General features: G+C 25.0%; 2 protein-coding genes across 8 annotated transcripts; one reads left to right on the top strand and one right to left on the bottom strand.

Annotated features, from left to right (window-relative positions):
- Positions 1-374: 374 nt before the first annotated feature.
- On the top strand, positions 375-15,943 carry LOC129613793 (putative uncharacterized protein DDB_G0282133). Of its 7 annotated transcripts, none has more exons than XM_055528042.1 (6): positions 375-424; positions 1,908-2,095; positions 7,431-7,704; positions 8,707-9,733; positions 11,059-11,160; positions 11,325-15,943. In XM_055528042.1, the coding sequence occupies exons 4-6, from the start codon at positions 9,085-9,087 to the stop codon at positions 12,416-12,418; spliced, it is 1,845 nt and encodes a 614-aa protein (XP_055384017.1). In that variant the 5' UTR covers positions 375-424; positions 1,908-2,095; positions 7,431-7,704; positions 8,707-9,084; the 3' UTR covers positions 12,419-15,943. The 7 variants fall into 7 exon arrangements, with proteins under 7 accessions (XP_055384017.1, XP_055384011.1, XP_055384015.1 ...); XM_055528036.1 differs by having other exon boundaries at positions 1,259-2,095; XM_055528040.1 differs by having other exon boundaries at positions 375-497; positions 1,313-2,095.
- LOC129613794 (DNA-binding protein SMUBP-2) lies at positions 14,692-19,432 on the bottom strand. Its single transcript, XM_055528044.1, has 2 exons — positions 19,279-19,432; positions 14,692-19,194 (listed from the first exon to the last, which is right to left on the bottom strand). Exons 1-2 carry the CDS (start codon positions 19,292-19,294, stop codon positions 18,731-18,733), a joined length of 480 nt encoding a protein of 159 aa, XP_055384019.1. The 5' UTR covers positions 19,295-19,432; the 3' UTR covers positions 14,692-18,730.
- Between the last annotated feature and the right edge of the window lie 784 nt (positions 19,433-20,216).

Genomic DNA, 20,216 nt, shown 5'->3' with positions numbered 1-20,216 from the left:
TTTAGCATATTCTCTTAAAAACGCTCAATGCAAAACTAACTTCCAATATGCTAATTTGGCATTAAAAGTGATAATTTTGCAATACTATGATTATTTATAATAAATATGTCAGAAAAAGTGCGTTATTATGTGCTGTAGTAGCGTCGGCGGCACTATGATGACGTTTTAGTAAGCCGCTTTTGTGTAATATATATATATATATATATGTTTTTGCAACTATACATACATACTATTTTTTGATACGTATATGTACATATACAGTTTTAAGTTTGACAACATCATAAGCTAAAATTTTTTTGTTTTTTTTTTTTTTTGTTTTTGTTATTGTATGTACATAATAATAATTGCTATCGCAATTTTCGTCAGTCAGTCAAGTCAGATGTCTGTTTATAAAAGTGTATACACAATAATAGCTATCAAAATCGTATGAAATATTTTTTTTGTTTTTTTTTTCGTTTTTTTTTGTTGTATTTTATGCATTAGAGTTAGACTTTTGGGTATTTTATCTAAATATAAAAAAAAGAAAAAAAATTTGTAATTTGTAATGCTTAAAATTAAAAAAAAAAATAAGAAATTTAAATATCTAATTTTAATAATTGGACCATTGAATTTTAAAAAATTTCCATGTTTTTAAAACTAAAAAAATGTTTAAGTGAATTTCTTTTTTTTTAAGAAAACAAGAATTTTAATGTAGATGTAGAAAAAAGGTTGTTTCCATTTAAATTATATTGTGTGGAAAAATAAGAAAATTTTTCGTATTAAAGATAAATTGAATATTTTTAATAAATAATTGACATTTTCAAAAGCAAAAATATATATACATATATATGTATATGTATTATACGAATGCAAATACTGGCAGTAAAATAGCTGGTTAATTACATATACGTGTGTGTATGTATACATACATCTACTTAGTATTCATATTACGAATATTTTAATAACCAAAAAACGCGAAAAATAAATTTTAACCTAATGATTTTAATTTGTGAATTTAATAACGTTTTTGTTAGAATTAAACGCACCTATGTATACCTCACCATCCTACCGATATTATTGTAATCTACCCACCTAATAGTTAATGTGAATTATTTGTGAAAAGTTCAAGAATAAAATACAAGAAATGCTAATTGGATAAGAGATTTTTTAAATATCTTTTTGGAGATGCCCAAATTTCTTAAATTAAATAAATAAATTTTCATTAATATTACAATTTTAATTTTATTAATTGGTTTAAATTTTATTTTTAATGTTTTAGATTGTATGTATGAGATTTTTAAAGCTGGTCTCTTTTGTATATCCATTTAAATAGGTACTTACCTACCTACCTACCTACATAGGGACCTTTCATACTCATTAAAATTAAGTACTTTGAATCATGTTTGAAACACGAGAAAACACAATAATAATTTGAAGAAAAAAACGAGAAGAAGACATTTTTTTTTAGAAAAAGTTAATGCAAAAAGATACAAAAAGATTTGTGCTAGTGTTATGACATTATTAAGGCCAATATAGAGATGAAATATTTTCCTTTTATAATATACAAGTATTAAAATTTAAAATTTACAAACTGTTTGTGCACCACCACGTCAATTATTATTGTTATTGTTGTTATAAAAAATGAGCTTAATAAGAAAAAGAGGAAGAAACCTCTTAAATATTTGATAAAATAAAATGTACCACCAACCACTTAATCCTATAATTCATATATGTTTGTATGTATATATATATGTATATTAATGAGATGACTTTTTTTTGTAAAATGCGAATGGCGGAAGAAGAATAACATTATTTTTTTTAAAGTGTTTTGTGTTTATTTTTTTTTTGTTTTTTTATAACAACATTAATTAATGTTTTCCTTTTTACACTATATGCATATTATAAATAATAATAACAAATTATTGTAGGCTGCTCTTTAATAATTGAAAATCTAAAATAACTGAATCTCATAATAAACGAATAAAATTTCAATAATAAAACAAAATCTACTATGTACTACCTATACTAATTATTCAAATATTTTTGTGAAGAAAATGTTAAACATATTTGAATAACAATAATAATAATTTACGAGGAGATGGAAGTGGTCATTTTGGTAAGTAAAAAAAAATTAATTTTAATTAGGGAAAAATATTAATAAAATTTAAATAAAGTACCTACACAAAAGGAAAAAAAAGGTTTTCAAATAATTAATTGAAGGACAGGAAAAAAGATATAACTTATGTGGTATATAATATATGTTGTGTATACAAAATGTAATAATATCCAATATATATATGGAGAGAAAGAGACACAAATAAAGAATTAATAGTAAAGACTGTGAATTGCGGAATGTTAAGGAAAGAGGGACAACAATATTTATAGTAACCTAATGTTTTTTTTTAGCCAAAAAATTTTTAAAAAGGCTTGCCAAACCTACCGTTAATTATACAAAAAACCGTGGAAGAATTTTTAATATTATCCAGTTCAAACATCGTGTAATTTTAATTTTTGTATTCCTCGGGTAATTTTTAGTTTTTATATGAATTTTATGTTAAAAGAAAATATGAATTTAATGGTAATCACAAAAACAATCATATTCTGTTAGTTGAATCACTTTAGGTGGTGGTATTGAGAGTATTTTGTTTTTCGGTAGAACATTTCACATTTCAAATTTTCAATTTTATTTAGAATATTGGTTAATACATCAATGAAAATATTTTGTGTTGTTAACTACTCACCTTTCATTCTTAAGTAAGTATATGTAAGTAGGAAATTTAAAATGCTGTCCAATCTATTATTCATCATTTTGATTGGCTTAAAACGTTTTTGAAAATATGGTTTGATCAACATAGATCTTCGCATTTAAAGTAACCTTAAAAACTGAAACTTTATTTATGTTTCAACTTTGAACTTTATTTAAGTTTTCACTAAAAATTCAACTTTCTGTGCTGAAAATTAGTGTTGAAATACCAAGTTACAGCATTGTGTATATAGAGTGTAACACACTTATTAGAAATGATCATAAAAGAAACTCCCATTTCAAGTAAACACTTTTTCATGCACTTGTCATTTTACATAAATTTCAATGTCTGTTTCTTCTTTTAAAAGAAACCCTCTTATAAGAAAAAACCTCTTAAAAACGGCAATAGTGAATGACATTAACACAACATAGAAATTCACCCTCATATAAGAGTGGACAAAAACGGAATTAAAATAAAATTAAATAAATCACTTTAAATTTACAGTACATTTTTAAATGTCGATTCAAACAAGTTTTTGTTAATCATATTTTGTCATTAAGTTTCCTATGTGATTAAATGTAAATGCTTATATAAAAAGTTCCGCTTATACTCGTAAGAAACAAAATGAATAGTTAAAATGTAGTTTATAGTGATATACAGAAGACAAAAATGTGTAATTACATAAATAAACTACTTTATTGAGTGAAGCTATTCTAAAAGATTTTGTGTTGAAAGTTTTTGATGACAACGCCACTTAAAAGAAGGTATATAGTACGTTTGTGCAATTTTCTTCTGTATATCACTATAAACTACATACAAAATGGTTATAGAGAATGGACTGCATTAGAATTAATACAAAAATCGCGTATAATTTCAATTCTTATTTCGGGTAGTTTTCGTATTTTCTATTTGGCAACCCCGATTAGGTCCTAAGTTTAAAATTTAAATTATTTCAGTTTACCATATATTTTTTTTTGTTGAACATAAAACTAATTTAAGTACATATAATATAAAAGTTAAGTTAAGATATTGAAATAAACACCCCCCACCTAGAATTCCTACATTAAAAAAAGAATTTCTTTATGTTTTTTTTGTTTTTTGGATAAAATCTTTTTACTTTGAAGATCTTCAATTATTCTTATACTAAAAAATCTTCAATAATTCCAATAAACAAAATGATATAAAATATTTTCCAGTTTATAGCACATACTTATACTCGTATGTACATTCGGGCATATCAATTCCGTGTTGTCAAAATAAACAATGATATATGTAAATATATGTTCCTTATAATAGCAAAATATTTAAATTTTATCTTTTACAATTGCGCTACAAAAATATTTTTATACCGAAAAAATCCGCCTAGTTTAAATGAAATGAACCATTTTACATAGCTTGGCTTGAAATATAACTTTAGTCATTGTTAAGGGCCTGGCCAACCTGTATTACCAAGACAATAGCCGTTGTGGTGGTAAAAAATAATAAGGAAATCATTTAAATCGAATCTTTAAGGGTTTCATAGCATTTTTTCTAATAGATGTAAAAAGCGCAAAAATTTCAACTAGTTATAGAATATTTTATGAACATAAATTTACAATTTTTTTGTCTCACATTATATTTACATATGCTTATTCCATTTATGTTTATTTCATGAAATGTATAAAAAAGTCGGAAGGTCGTAGTATTCGACGCGGTGTACAATTGAAATTTTTTCAACTGAATAAAATATGTTGCTAGTTTTAATACCTTAGTGCTTACCTGTATGGGTAATAAATAAAATTATGATTTTTTAAATGAATTAAGAGAATTAATGATTAATTTTAAGTTATTTATAAAAAATTTATCGATTATCACTAATTAATAAAGGCTTTAATTTTTATCTTTTTAATAGCGTAATTACCTATTCGAAAATAGAATTTTTTTTTTTAATAAAATAACGTGACCATGACTAATCATATATTTATGATTTTAACTACATAATTATGTACATACATATAAGACTTTAGTAACGAGAGGATGTTAAATATTTTTAGTAAATGATGAATGATAAAATAATAGTTAAAAATAGCTTTGTATATACATACATACATATATACATACATATATTTAATTATCATATTTTATATACGATAATTAAAAGAATGTAACTAAAATTTTAATATAAGTACATAAAAAGCAAAAAATTAATATTTTATTTGAAGGTCATCTTTTATTGAAAATGGCACTAATATTGTTTACACTAACGACAAAGAAAAACAAAAAAAAAATGAAACCCGAATGATTTGTAATACAATTCTTTTATATGGTTTTTTCTCAGGTTTACTTACTAAAAAAAAGTTAAAGCTATTTATTTTAATTTTTTATGCATAATACACACATATCTACATGTATACATGAATTATAAAAAAATATAAAAATTATAATTCGTATGTATACATAACGTATATTAATAAAGTTGGGTCAAACTAAATGGGTTTTTAAAATAGCACTTTTCCCTTGAACAAGTGAAAATAATGTTCTGAAAATACAATCTATTATATTGTATTTATATATACAAATATTGCATACCTTTAGGATTTGACAAAAAAAATATAAGGTGTCGATAATTTAAATTCTTACAAATTTCGAGCGGTGATAACTTGACAGGTGGAAAAAATTTTTTCTACAAAAAAAAAAAACAATTTATTAATATCTAAATGACTGCTAAAATTGCAGATCCCTACAATTTACAGTCAACAAGAAAAACAGTATCAAAAATTAAAAAAAAAAACTAATTTTAAATAACGGTTAATTTGAACAGCCATTTTTTTTTCTTCGAGTTTTAGACTATGCTTTACTTATGCCGCAATAAAATAAGCTAGCCACTCTCCTTTTTTGGGTTTGCGGATTTTTTGGATTTTGAGTGGCTATAATTTTCGGAGGGGGTTGGGGGGGAGTGGCTATAACTTTTCTATATGGAAAAAAGTTTCTATTAAAGATTTTCTATAGGGTGTAGGAATTCTGTGAATAGACACACGAACTGATTGATGGATAATCGTACGGAATACCCTCATTCCAAATCAGAACCTCTCTATTTCTCTGTAAAATAAACTTAACCTTTTACACTCGAAGCACTCCTCACAGGCACTGCGAAACTTTGACGTTGTACTCGAAGTGTGCCTCTCAGGTACCACCAACAATATGCTGCACTAAATTTCAAACGGTTTGAATTCACAGTTAAACTTTAGTTGCAAGTGGTTTTATGTGTCAGTATTTTGTTGATTTAACCGATAAAAGAAACAAATTTATAGTTCATCATTGCTAAAAATATGATGGAAGAAGTGTAGCTAGTGGGAAATTTTCGACTCCCGGCTTTGTGCGGTCGCCCTTCATCCTCTGATAAAGAACAACGTTTGAATGGAAAGCTCCACATTATAAATCAACTCCCTGACGGTAGTAAGAAAAACTGCCTTGTCTGTTTAACCGAAAAGGTTAGAAGACAAACCGTTTATTTTTGTGAAACATGCGATCGTCAGCCAGGTTTACATAATGCTAATTGCTTCAAACGGTATCATACCCTCAAAAATTTCAAATAATATAAAATTCAAATATTAATTTACAAAATGTTCATATTGTGACAATAATAAAAAAGTTTTAAAAATATATTGCCATTTTTAATTATATGTAGTTTTTACCTTCAAATAACTGATATATTACATAGTTAGATAAAGCCCAAAAGTACAAGCTGCTAAAATCTTTAGCCGAAATAAAGTTCGAGTGTAAAAGTTTAATATTGTATAAATATACACCACCTGCCACAAAGTTTTCTCAATTAATTTTTATACCCGTAAGAACGTATGTTCGAAGGGTATAATAAATTTGCCTTACCGTTTGTAAAGCTAAAAAATAATGCTCTGAGATATAAATTCAAGTATATGATGTTCCACGCTGATTTTGAGTCGATTAAGCTTTGTCTGTCCGTCCGTCCGTCCCAACGATAATTCAAAAACTAATTGAGCTAAATTCACCAAATTTACGAAAATTATTTATTTTAGTAAATTTTTAGTAAATTTAAATAGGGGTACTGATTCGGGTAGCTGCCATACAACTTCAAAATTTGTTTGAGTATATCTGAGAAACTATAAAAGCGTATGTGATATTGAAATTTCACACAAGTGAACATATTAGTACGACCAATGTATTTGATAAAATTCGTCGAAATTGCTTGTCTCTTTCTTGTAACTACCATACAACCTTAATAGTAATTTGGCCATATCTTAGAACATATTGAAATCGCAGTACTGAAGCTTTGTATAAATTAATATGGTAATACGACAACTTAAAGACATGGTCTGTCCTATAGTCAACTATTGCACATTTATTCACACATAGGGAAAAAAATTCGTACGGGTATCACAGAGTTGACACAGTCAACTCTATTTTTTCTCGTTTATTATGGTTTCATTCATTTATATTATACATTTTTCACTATTTTTATATTCATGTTTGTATATATAGTTTTCTGATATCTATGATATATCAGTTTTCTACATAATACCTCTTATGTTTCTGTATAGTTAACTCTATGGTAATAAATAATATGCCTATAACTAAGAGAGATGATAGATAAAATAGAAATAAATTATAATATTAAGTGCTATAAAATTAAATTTGATTTGTACTTCTTCTTAGTATAGATGTATCCATTTAAAGCTTTTTTTTTTCCAGAAAAAATCAAATATTTATATACAAAATAACACCATATAATATTATAAAAGTATTATGGAAACCTGTGTAATAACTGTGTGACGGAAAGTTGTTGAATTTCTACAATCGAATATTTAAAAAAAAATAATAAAAAGAAAATTAGCAACATACATACATAGCATAAGAAATGTCGAAACAAATGTTTAAAATAAAAAGAAAACTATTATTTTGGACAAATTGGATAACTCAAGTAACATTGCCGATTTACTATACATCGTTATCTAATAATAGATAGGTAAGAAAAAAAAAATGTTAATTATAAATTTTATTCAATTTTTTTATATAAACAAGGCTTTTATAACGCTTAAATATTCTATTGACAAAATGCTTATTATTGATTCTGAAATTTCACTTTTTTGGAGTTTTTATGTACATTACAAAATCCCCATAGACACGCACTTTTTTTTCGAATACTTATCATACATTACATTTTCTTAAAAATATCTTTCTAACTCCGCTTATGACGTTAATTGAGGCAGCGTAATTTAAGCTGTTTATAACGCTCTCTATAGTTATAAATAAGTTAAATAAACGAAATGAATTCAATAACGTCCCGAACAAAATGTCACATAATTAGAAATATAATATACAGGAAACCGTAAGGCAAATATGTCTTATGAAGAAAATTAATTTTGAAATTTATATTTCCCACCCAAACTTTTAAATAAGTTAAGTATCGATTTTTTTTATATATACATACATAATAGACTTTGTCATTAAAATTAAACCTTCAATTATATTTGATTTAAGCAAAAATGTCATATATTATAGTAATATATTGTAATAGATTATCATCAAAATCTAGATTTATCTGAACTTCAGATACATAGGTGTTCAAACAGACCGAATACCTTTCTATATGAAAATAGATTATTTATACTTCGCTATTATGGAGTAAAGTGCGTTTCCGCCGAAGAACTTTATTCAGTAATTTATTTTTGAATAATTACTATATATGTATATGTATCTATGAAATTTGTGGTTTAACCATGTAGTAAGTTCTGCGCGCTTAATCAGTTCTACCTCAATTAATTAAAAACATATTTTTCATATATATTTTAAATGTTTTTGCAAATGTTCTTAATATTACAACTGCAAATTTTTAAAAGCTTTGCCTATGTAGAGTTTCTAAAGTTTTGCAATTCTAATCTTAAGTATTGCATTTTCAGAAAATACCCATTTTTTATCTTTTTTTTTAATATTCTAATATTTAATTATCTTTTTCTTTTATTTATAGCCTCCTCATTCGAATACTATATTATAATAATTATAAAAATTTAAAATTAATAGAATAGAACAAAGTGGAAATCTCTATGAATGTAAAAAGAAAATTTTAAATTAAGTTAAAAATAAAAATTTGAATATTTATACAAAATTTCGCAATATATAAAAAATTTGTGAAATTAATTTATTTTTTATTTAAAAATTTTTTTTAAGTTTATTTATTTTTTTTCTATATATATATTTTTTAAATAAAATTAGAGTAAAAAAGAATATATTTTATTTTTGTATACATATATAATAAACATCAAAACATTATTATTGTCAAAATCACACCATATTTATTATATTAAAAAAAAGTTAATCAAAAAAAAAAATACATAAATAAGAAAATATGGCCCTTCAACCAAATCGAATTCTACGTTTTATTATGGTAATTAGTGTTGTTGTATTAACAATATTTATATATGCATCGTATTATTCAAATCCAACAATGACAATTCCAACGAGAATTCATTCAACAGCAGCCTTAATTTCAACTGTTAATAGCAATATTCATAATAGTAATAATAACCTTTATAATAATAACAATAATAACAATATTTTAATAAATAAGAATAGTATTAATAGCAATAGGATCAGTGCTAATAACATAAATATTAAGTTAGATGATAAAAATGATGGCGATAATAATGGTATTGGTGATACCATTATTGGTGATGTGAAAATAGGTGATAACAACAGAATTGGTAGCGCTATTGCTGGTCAAAATACTGTTAAAACGAATATTTTGAATAATAATAATACTAATAATAATAACAATATTAATGATAAAAGTAATAATAATAAGGGTAATATTAGTTATAACAATAATATCGATAGCAATAGTTATAATTTTAAAAATAATAAATTAAATATGATAAATGATAATAATATAAATAATAATGAAATCAATAATAGTAATAATAACAATAATAATCGAGATTCATTTGGCAATCGTCAATCATCAAATTGGAATGCTGACACTGTCAAATTTAATTCTGGTAAATATTAGCAATAAGTTCTGGTACTCGTAATAGCAATAAGTTTGTATTTTAATATTCACTATGTATATTAAAATACAAACATATTGTATTGTATATGTATATTTCATGAATAAAATTATCGTTTTATACATACATACATAGTCATATGATATGACTGTTACTCATTCTGTAAAATAACTTTGAATACAGATATACATATATACAGTGGCGCTTATGTGTTATGATGACTTAATTTTTGAAAAAATACACATAATTGATAAAATGTAGAAAATTGTCGAAATCTATACTTTTAAACAGTAAATGATAACAACAGTAATTTGATAAAAAAAAAGAATAATGTGGCAAATTGAAGAAACATATACAGCAACATTTTGCACTATACTGCACCCAAACGAATTAATATGATTCCTATACGTACTTATCAGTAAGGTTATTCTGCATTTATCGTACAGGGCTTCTCCAGGTCGGATCATAACAAATGTAGTCGTTTTTTTTTTTTTTTAAAAATATGAATTCGCAATTATAATCCCTGTTGAAATATAAAAAGTTTTTGATGCAGTACAAAATGCCGTGACTTCAATAATGCTTTATAAAAAGTTTAAGTATGGTGTTAATACGATTGTAGTACCGTCTCAGAACTTTCAGTACCTTAAAATTCTAAAAAAAACTGCTAAAGCTTTTGATATTGATATTGATTTGCTAAAGCGTGCAAATATTAATTTTTAACAAACGTTACCACTTAATTAAAACATAGCATTTTTATGCTGCATTGTAAATTAAAAAAATTTAATAAGTAGCACTTTATTGCTGAAAATATATGCTAGTTTATTTAATTAGTTATTTCTGGCAACTTTTATATGACATGTATAAGAAAAGCGTGCTCGATTTTTTCGATACAATTTAATTTTATTTTACATATCTACTACGTATAGTAGAATGTGCTACTTTGTAAAGTTTTCGTCGTGACCGCATTATTGAAGTCACGAATGTTGTTGTTTTATATCTGTACTACAATCTGCACTCTAAATATCTTGTTATGTTTCTCGTACAATGCAATGACCACTCCCATCCTGAGATTTTTCGGTGTTGAAGATATATTTCCCCCTTGTAAGACCTTATAATACAATTTCAGAAGAAGAAAGACTTACTCTTTATCCATACCTAATTTAACAACTGTGTTGTCCTACAGTCACTAAAATGATTAGAAAAAAAAATATTTTAACTTATATTATATAAAAAAAATTAATTATTAAGTATATGAAATGTATGAATTAATTTTTATTTTTTTATTCCTGATTTTTTTCTTTTGTTTATATTTATAGTTAATTCCACAAAATTTTTAAATGAAGGACCAGTATCAAATATACAAAATTTTATAAAAAATGCGGATAAAATACTTAAAAATTTGACTGTGGCACCTATAGGTAAATATTATATAATAATATGAAAATGTCGAAATTTGAAATTAATAAATGTTATTCAACTATAGTAGTTACAGAATAATATTTTTATATGATTATTAAAAAAAAAACTAATTTTAAAATATATCTAATTCTTATAATTTTATTTTTAATTTATTTAACTACAGTTAATTTAAATTCAACATCACAACAACAAAAGCCACAAATTAAATTAAACCAACAACAGCAACAGCAATCAAGTCAGTTAGGAAAATCATCACAATTAAGTAATCATATTTCAGAAAATTTAATGCCACAATCACCATCATCAACGGCAATTAGAATTGTATCACAACAACAAATGAAATCATTACCATTAATAAATAATAGTAATATAACATTAGGTAATTTAACATCACAACAACAATTTGATTTATCAAATGGTATTCCAACTGGTCAATTATATGAAAGTGGCCATTTAGATGTTAATCCAAATTTATGTCCAAATGAAGGTGATCAAATAAGACTGTTAATTGTTATAACATCAGCACCATCACATCGTGAGGCACGTTTATCAATTAGACAAACATGGGGTCATTATGGTACACGACGTGATATTGCAATTGCATTTATATTAGGACGTACGTTAAATCCAATTATTGAAGAATCATTAAATAATGAAAATTATTTATATGGTGATTTAATACGTGGCCGTTTTATAGATAGTTATAATAATTTAACATTAAAAACAATATCAATATTAGAATGGGTTGATAAACAATGTTCATTTGTTAATTATGTACTTAAAACTGATGATGATATGTTTATAAATGTACCAAAATTATTATCATTTATTGATAAACAAAATCAAAATAACAATAATAGTAATAAAAAAAATATAATATACGGACGTTTAGCTAAAAAATGGAAGCCAATACGTAATAAAAAATCAAAATACTATGTTGCACCTGGACAATTTTCACAACAAGTATTCCCACAATTTACAACGGGACCAGCTTATTTAATGAGTTCAGATATAATACATGATTTATTTATTAAATCATTAGAGCAAACATATTTAAAATTAGAAGATGTATTTACAACTGGTATTGTGGCACAATTATTAAATATTAAAAGAGTTCATGTTAATGAATTTTTAAATCGTCGTATTGCTTTTAATCCATGTAATATACGTAAAGCAATTAGTGTACACATGATTAAATCAAATGAACAATTTGATTTATGGAAAAAATTGTTAGATACAAGCACGAAATGTAAATAATAATCAATTTATATTATTAAATAAGCAAAAATAATATTTAAATTAAGAAATAAGATAAAAAAATTAAATTTGATAAAATTAAATTTGAAAATTTTAATTACATAGTTATTAAAATTAATTTATAAAAGTAAGATGCAATGATAAATGCAAAAAAAAAAACACAAAAATATACAAATGTATTATTATATAATTTTATTTTTATTATCATAAATTTATAAAAAACAATTGAAATGCATGTATATAATTTATTAAAGCAAATATGATTTTAAATAACTATTTAATTTATAAAAACATCCTTATAACAGAACATTTAACACTACCATTTTGATTGTGATTTATGCTTTTCGCATAATGTAATGTAATTTAAATAATAATTTCGCATTCTTTTAACAATTATGATTTGGTTTTTACATTAAGTATAATTTTTTGTTTTATTATTTTGTATCAATGAATTTCTTTCAAAACTTAAAATTTAATAAAACTTATTAGGCTTTTCATAAACACCAATACGTACATATTTCGTGATATAAAGCGAAAGCTGCGCTATATTTGTGTTCGTAAACAAAATTATGCTAACCTTGAACATGCATGACTAATTTTTTCGCAATATAGCGAAATTAGTATATTGCATTGCAATAGTGCAGTTAAATCATGTACGAATGCTTTTGTAGTATTGCGTTTCGCTGAGTTATTGTTCTGTAGTATTGTGTTTATTAAAAGGTTTAACATCTTTTATTTTTTATTATAGCTTTATAAATACTAATATGTATTTTTACGTATACATCACAAGTCCCTAACAAGAACAAATATTTTAAAGTCATACAAAAAAAAGCCAATCGTTATCGCATCTTTTTATTTAACAAAAAAAAATAATTTTGAGACTTAAAAATTTAATTTTAACAATTGAGAGTTGTAGTAGAATTTTTAAGAAAAAATTGTTTTTTATGTTTATGTATTATAAATGCATAAATCAACGAAACTAAATTTCGGTCAATTTTTGACATCGAATCCCGGTTCTTAATCATCTCAAATTCAAATTTTCTAGTTTATAATTTAAATAAAATATTAGTTTTTCGTGTATGCCATACAATAATAAAAATTTTTCCAATTCCACACTCTGTTAAAAGACTGATTCTCAATATTTTAATGATACAAAAGCACATAGTAAATATTTTATATTGTTCAACTATGCTTTTTCAAATTAATTAAATACTTATGTATGTTTCTTTCGGTTGAATATGTGAAATTTTTTACTTACAAAATTTCCTCAAAATTTTGTTGCGGTTCGTTTATATGAAATGGAAAACTTTAATTCTTTTATAAACATTTAATGCCCGAATTCTAATAAAAAATAAATTTTTGCAGACATATTCAATTTTCCTTTTAGGCCGACGATATATCAGGAGGTTATGTTGGCTACTAACCAATTATAGATGTAAAAAAAATTGAATTAAATTTGAAAACAATTTAGTATAATTTTTGAATTAATACAAAAAGATTGAAATTTTTGATGTAAAAAATCTTTTTATTCTAGTATTCATTAGTATTAAGATTACTTTTAAGAAAAAAAATAGGCTGTATATAACATACTAACTGAAACAGAAGAAATTTTTATGTTAAAAAGTGTCATGAATCCACCATTTTGCTACTCTGTGTAATTTAGACTTTTTTTTTATTTGAAATATTAAAAGGATATTATCCGTATTCTATTAAAGAAACTTGTTTCGGTTTAGATTAATTATAATTAATTAAGAAATTCATATATGTACATACATATATATTTAATCACCTTCTGTTAGTCGAATCACATGCAAATATCGCGTAAAGTTGATGCTACCATGTCTAAGTCTTATTCAAGTAGACGTAGACCTATTATATTTGAAGTAATACTTAACTTTGAAGTGATGGCGTATATCAAAATCATCACGTGAGCTATTTTAAATATTTTATCTATTTTCATCACTTGAACATTTGCACGTAACATCGCTATCTCGTTGAGATCTTCTAATTTAAATTTAATTTAAATTTTTAGTAGTTATAAAAATTATTAAATTATCTTTATACTAAAAATTTAGCTCTATTTCAATTTTTATATTTATATTTGGAATTTTTGTAATTAAAATTGTAAAAATAAAAAAGAATATGAAGCAGATGGATGACGTAATCAAAGGAACGAGTTAAAGGCAGAAAAATTAATTAAAAAATTTTTCTCCTCGAACTGGAGTCGAACCAGTGACCTACCGCGCATCTAGGCGAACGCTCTACCAACTGGGCTACAGAGGCATGAAGAAATTGCCGACGAAATGTTCTCTATATTGCTTTATATTGTAATCCACATGATTACTAAGTATTTGTTAACATTGACTGCTACATACATAAATTTTTTAATTAATTTTTCTGCCTTTAACTCGTTCCTTTGATTACGTCATCCATCTGTTCTGCAGTTGCATGAAGAAATTTCCATTAAGTTAAATTATTAGTGTAATAAGCACATTACTTATTAATTTCACAACTATGATGTTGTATAAGTAAATTCATAATATAATATGAAGCAATTTAATCTTCTTATAAAATTAATGGAAGATGAAATTTCGAGCTTGCCAAGGGATTTTCGGGATATTCAAACAAGTATTATAGCAAGTATTGCTTTTAAGTTTCTTAAGTAAAATATGTCGCATTTAGTTTTACACTTCAATTGATCCTATTGTACAATTTTCAAAGATAAGAAACAAATTCTAATTAAATTGGCTGATTTTGTAGCATTTTTCGAAAGACGTATGTTTCTTTTTAGACTTGATGTGATGGAATCCCCTCCTTTTATTTTTAACATTCATTTTAATTTTGCAAGAATTGAAACATACAAAATATGGTAGAAAAATTAAGAAAAGAAGAACGTAAAATTATGATCAAAATTCTAATTTATCGGGCTGGATGTTTGTAATCAAATTACTTATTGGTTTTGTGATAACCTTGGCTGGCATATCACTAAACCGATTTTTAATTTTTGGATTAAATTAAATTTTTTAATATCTAAGTCACAAATTATTAATGTATACAATTTTATTTCTAAATCGAATAAAAAATACGAAATATTTTTAAAATGTTTTAAATAAATAAAAAAATATAGAAAATTTTAATAAAAGACAAAAAAAAAACAAATTTGAATAAAAATGAACTAAAAAATTTGAAATTAAATATTGTCAAAAAAAGTATAAACTATAAGAAAATTAGATTTTAAGTGTTGAATAATTTATTTTTAAGCTATATGTATGTATCTTTAGATAAAATTACTGTATATACTTTCCTATCAAAATTATACTTATATACATATGGAGATGGGCTCAGTAAACAGTCCAGTTACATATACACCATCGTTTAGGAGATCTAAAATAGTCAAAATTTTTGTTGTGGAACTAGGTGGTTAAATATATCAATGTTTAACCCACTTTTGCCACCCTTGAACAATGGTATATATATGTTAAAGCACTGTTTTCTGAATATATATATACAAAACTTTATTATTTATATATACTTTATTTATTTTATATATATACTATAAATATAAATTTCAGTTGTGTAACGATAACTAACGCACGGAACGAGTTTTCCGACTTTCTTTTTTAAATAAAATTGCGTATTTGAACGAACCATTAATATGATTAATCTTAATACGTGTAACAATATCCACTGCAAACGTATTTGCCGGTTTTTTTTTCTAAATCTAAATCGATATTTAGAAAAATTCCGCAGAGATCTCCAGATCTATAAATTGAGTAATCTACTCACTTTCTCCTGTACTAATGTCATGATTTCCTCTTCCTGACTCCGACGCTCCGACTGTTGATTTTCTAATTCCTTTGCCCTCAACGCCACAATTTCTTTTGCTTTCGCGCTCAATCGTCTACCTCCCTTTTCTGGTTTTATATGGATCTTTATATAATCTGCAAAAGACTTGGCATAAGTTCGATCAGTTATTGGAGGTTTGCTTAAAGATTCTGCCAGAAATAGAGGACCGAGGTCTGAGTCATCAACACTACTATTGCTTAAGAAGCTTAGAGCTGTTGCTTCTAGTATTCTGGAATACTTCCGGGTTTTTTCATTTTCATGGTCGTTCAAAAAGTAAACCATTTGTTCTATGAGCAGTATTCCATCAATGTCATCTATTTAATTCCCAAATAGAGGCATTCTTTAGCAGACCAAGAAAAGACCCAACCCAGTATATCCTAGGGAAACAAAAGCTCCCGCATTTTAAAATTACATCTTTCCTTCATGGATCAATTATATTATTGATGAATGGGACCAATGTGGCTTGCTTATATTCACTTCAATCTGCTAATAGGTTTCCCATTAAGTTGTAGATATATCGTCCAGATGGAATTGCAGAGATGTTTTTAGGCTTCCAAAACGTTGCGTTGAAAAAAGACCGAATATCTTACTAAACATTCAAGGAAGGTTTTGAGACTAAGCGAACTAGATTGAAAATCAGGAAGCCTAAGAGTCCTATTAGGTCCTTCTGGAAAGTTTTGTTTTTTCCTGCAAGAATATTCTGCTTGAGTCCAAGCAGTTTGGACGATTAGATTATATTTTAAATCTGCATATTCTATTTTAGAATCACTTTAGAGGCAACTAGAGTAAAGATTGGGGTGAAATCAGCAGAGGAATCATTTATAGATAAAAACAGGTTCAGCAGGTGGTTTAGCATCTTTTTGTTTCATTAAATCAACCCGGCCTGTTTGACTATTGACGAGTATTGACATGATGATCATAAAAAAAATGGTTTATATCAGTGGAATCTCCACAATAGATCTTAATAAAAAGTCGAGCAGCTATGATAGTCTGAGTTTCATCAGCAGAATAAACAGTTGTCTTAGAAAGAAGATCAAAAAGGTTTGATCAGTCCAGTCTGTAGATGACGGAGTTTGGAGAATAGAGGGTCCTTGTAGATGTTGACGTGTTTTGAGCAAGTCAAGATATTTTTCTTCTTAAATTCATCTGAAACTTTTTCCATTTTCAATGTTTCAGATGTCTCTACCACATACAGAGGTATTCATAAACCTTTTTCATATGGTATTCTTAATCGAAGAAAAAAATGAGAAAGCAAAAGATCTTGTAAGCTGATATTTATCTCGCAAAAACTATTTAAAATATTAGGGTACATTATGCCAAACTGTAAAAAAATATTTATTTTAAAACATTAGATATGTATGAGTATAACTTTATTTCAAGATTAAATGATTAAAACTTTTTCAAGTCTTGTTCTTTAGTTTATTGTGCAACTTCAAAAAATTTTTTAATAAAATTGTACATATTATATTTCGGGAATAAGGTAGCATAAAATTTTCGTTTTTATATTTAAAACATTTTTGTATTATTTTTGTAAACAAATGGTATTCGCAAAATTTAATTAATTGAAAATGAATTATCATAAATCTTATCTATAATTTCTTAGTATTACATATTTAATACATGTACCAATACATCGCCTATAATCTGTTAGTCGCATCACATGATATGTTATGGGTTGCTCTTAAAAAAATTTTGTAATTTTCGGAATAAAATACTGTACTGAAGCCTCAACTAATGCAACCAACAGTATGGGTATATATGTATATATCATGTTTGCATCTTGTAACAATATTTTCCTTGTTTTTTTTTTTTTGAAATAGGGTTTCAAACTATACATGTTTATTTATTTGCAAATAAAATTTAAATAAAAAATATTATAAATGCATGTAACATTTTTTATGAAAATTTTTGTTATAATGTACGAATAAATTGTTTTACTTATATGCATACATACATATATAATTTATAAGTATATTATGTATATAATATATTCATTTTTCTTTCACATTAATGTAGCTGTATTTATATATATGTACATAAAATGGAAAAAGTAAATAAAAAGATCAAACAAATTTGTTAATAATTACATAATATTACGAAATAAAAAAAGAGATATTTGTTATATTTGTGTATTAAAAAAAAACTGTTTTATTTCCTCTCCTACGGAATCTTTTGCGTGAAGTACTATTAATACCAATCTGTATGCACTAAAAATGCAACATTTGTTATAAAATTCAAGTCTCTAGCTCTATACATTTGCAAATGACTCGTTCTGAATAAGAATATACTGTTATATCTTATGGGGTCGCAAATGTTTCCTTCTTCATTACTTCATGACAAATTTAGTATGCTCCGTACATATCATGTATCGGTTTGGGTAAATCACCTTTACTTCTGGCTTTACTGAAGTTTTTCAATAAGTTATGAGTTAATAAAAAAAACAATTCTTTATTTTTACTTTTAATTTTATTTTTTTGGTAATCTTGTTATACTCATATCTTTTAATTTAGAATTTAATCGTTTTTTAGCATCTTTTAATTCCTGTTCTTGTCTTATAGTTTTTAATGGTTTTGGATGTAAAAATTTCTCCCTTTCATCACGTTTTACAGCTGATCCACATCCATGTACTTCTGGCAAGTTATGTTTAAAACAATATCTTTGTTTGCATAATAAACAATCTTGTCCCATCAAATTTGTTTTTGTTTTACATTTATTAAAATCACATGTAGAATCAATAATCTTTACTTCTTGGACGACATCATTCAATTTTGTTTCAATAATTTTATTTGGCAATTTTTCTATTAAATCAATTGATTTATTTGTATTACCATATTTATTACGCAATGCATTAGGTTTTTTATATTTTGGAATACCTATTGAATTCAAAGTTTGATCTCTGCCATTATCATTCAAAGATGTTTTGCCATCATCTGTGTAAAATTAGAATTGATTCAGAAAAAAGAATATTAGAATTTTTGCACGATTTTTTTTAATAAGAAAAACAAATACTTTACTCTTCTTAAGGTCCATGATCACAAGAAAGTTATTTTTTAAAAATCTTTAATCACTTTAGTTAGTGTATATGAATTTCATTTCTTTTTTTAACGTAAAAATATCAATTTTAAATTTTAGAGCACTTTATTTACTTCATACACCTAACATATATTATATTTTCGTTACTTGAAGTTACATATTTGACATAATTGACATTTTAGTATTACCATATGTAGGAATCATAAATGTACTAGATTAATAGTCTCCCAGTAGAAAAAATGAAGGTAAAAAATAAATTTTCCTTCAATTATAAAATATAATTACAAATATTTGAATTTGTCAAATACATTTTTAAATTTGAAAATAGAAAATTGTTTATTTATTGATACACAATTTTAATTAAAATCAGTATTTAAATTAAAAATGAAAAATTAATAAAATTCGAATCGGTGGCAGTTATTGAAATAAACAGATGTAATACAAAAAATATCGTCATTCACAAAAAAATGCATGCAACGAGATAGGAGTATTCCAAAACTAATTTTTTTTTCTAAATTTTACAAGTTAATCATCCAATATTAGGTTTACACTTACACAAAAACCATATTCGATTGTTGCCTTTTTTTTAATTATTTTATGTGTCAAACTTTTCTCCAACTATAAAAATGAAAAATTTAAGATGTTTTTTTTATAAAGACTCTTTAGTTGTTTTTTTTAAAACGGTCTATCATGCCAAAAATGCACTTGACATACCAGATTCCATTTCACGCATAAGCGTATTATTTTAATTAATTAATCCAATACATATTAAGAATTCAATATCAACTAATTCATTAAACGTCACTGTCTATTTAAATTTGAATAATTTTCTCTTTTATTTCAAGTTCCTCTTTTATTTCAGTTTTATTTCGTAGCAAAAGAAAAGGTGGTTTTACATATCACAATATGTTTCGACTAT

The sequence above is a fragment of the Condylostylus longicornis genome, unplaced genomic scaffold (genome assembly GCF_029603195.1).
Source record: "Condylostylus longicornis isolate FDR11 unplaced genomic scaffold, ASM2960319v2 ptg000091l, whole genome shotgun sequence".
In the NCBI taxonomy this organism is placed as follows: domain Eukaryota; kingdom Metazoa; phylum Arthropoda; class Insecta; order Diptera; family Dolichopodidae; genus Condylostylus; species Condylostylus longicornis.
Note: the sequence above shows the minus strand (reverse complement) of the source record. Positions and strands in the feature narration are given on the sequence as shown.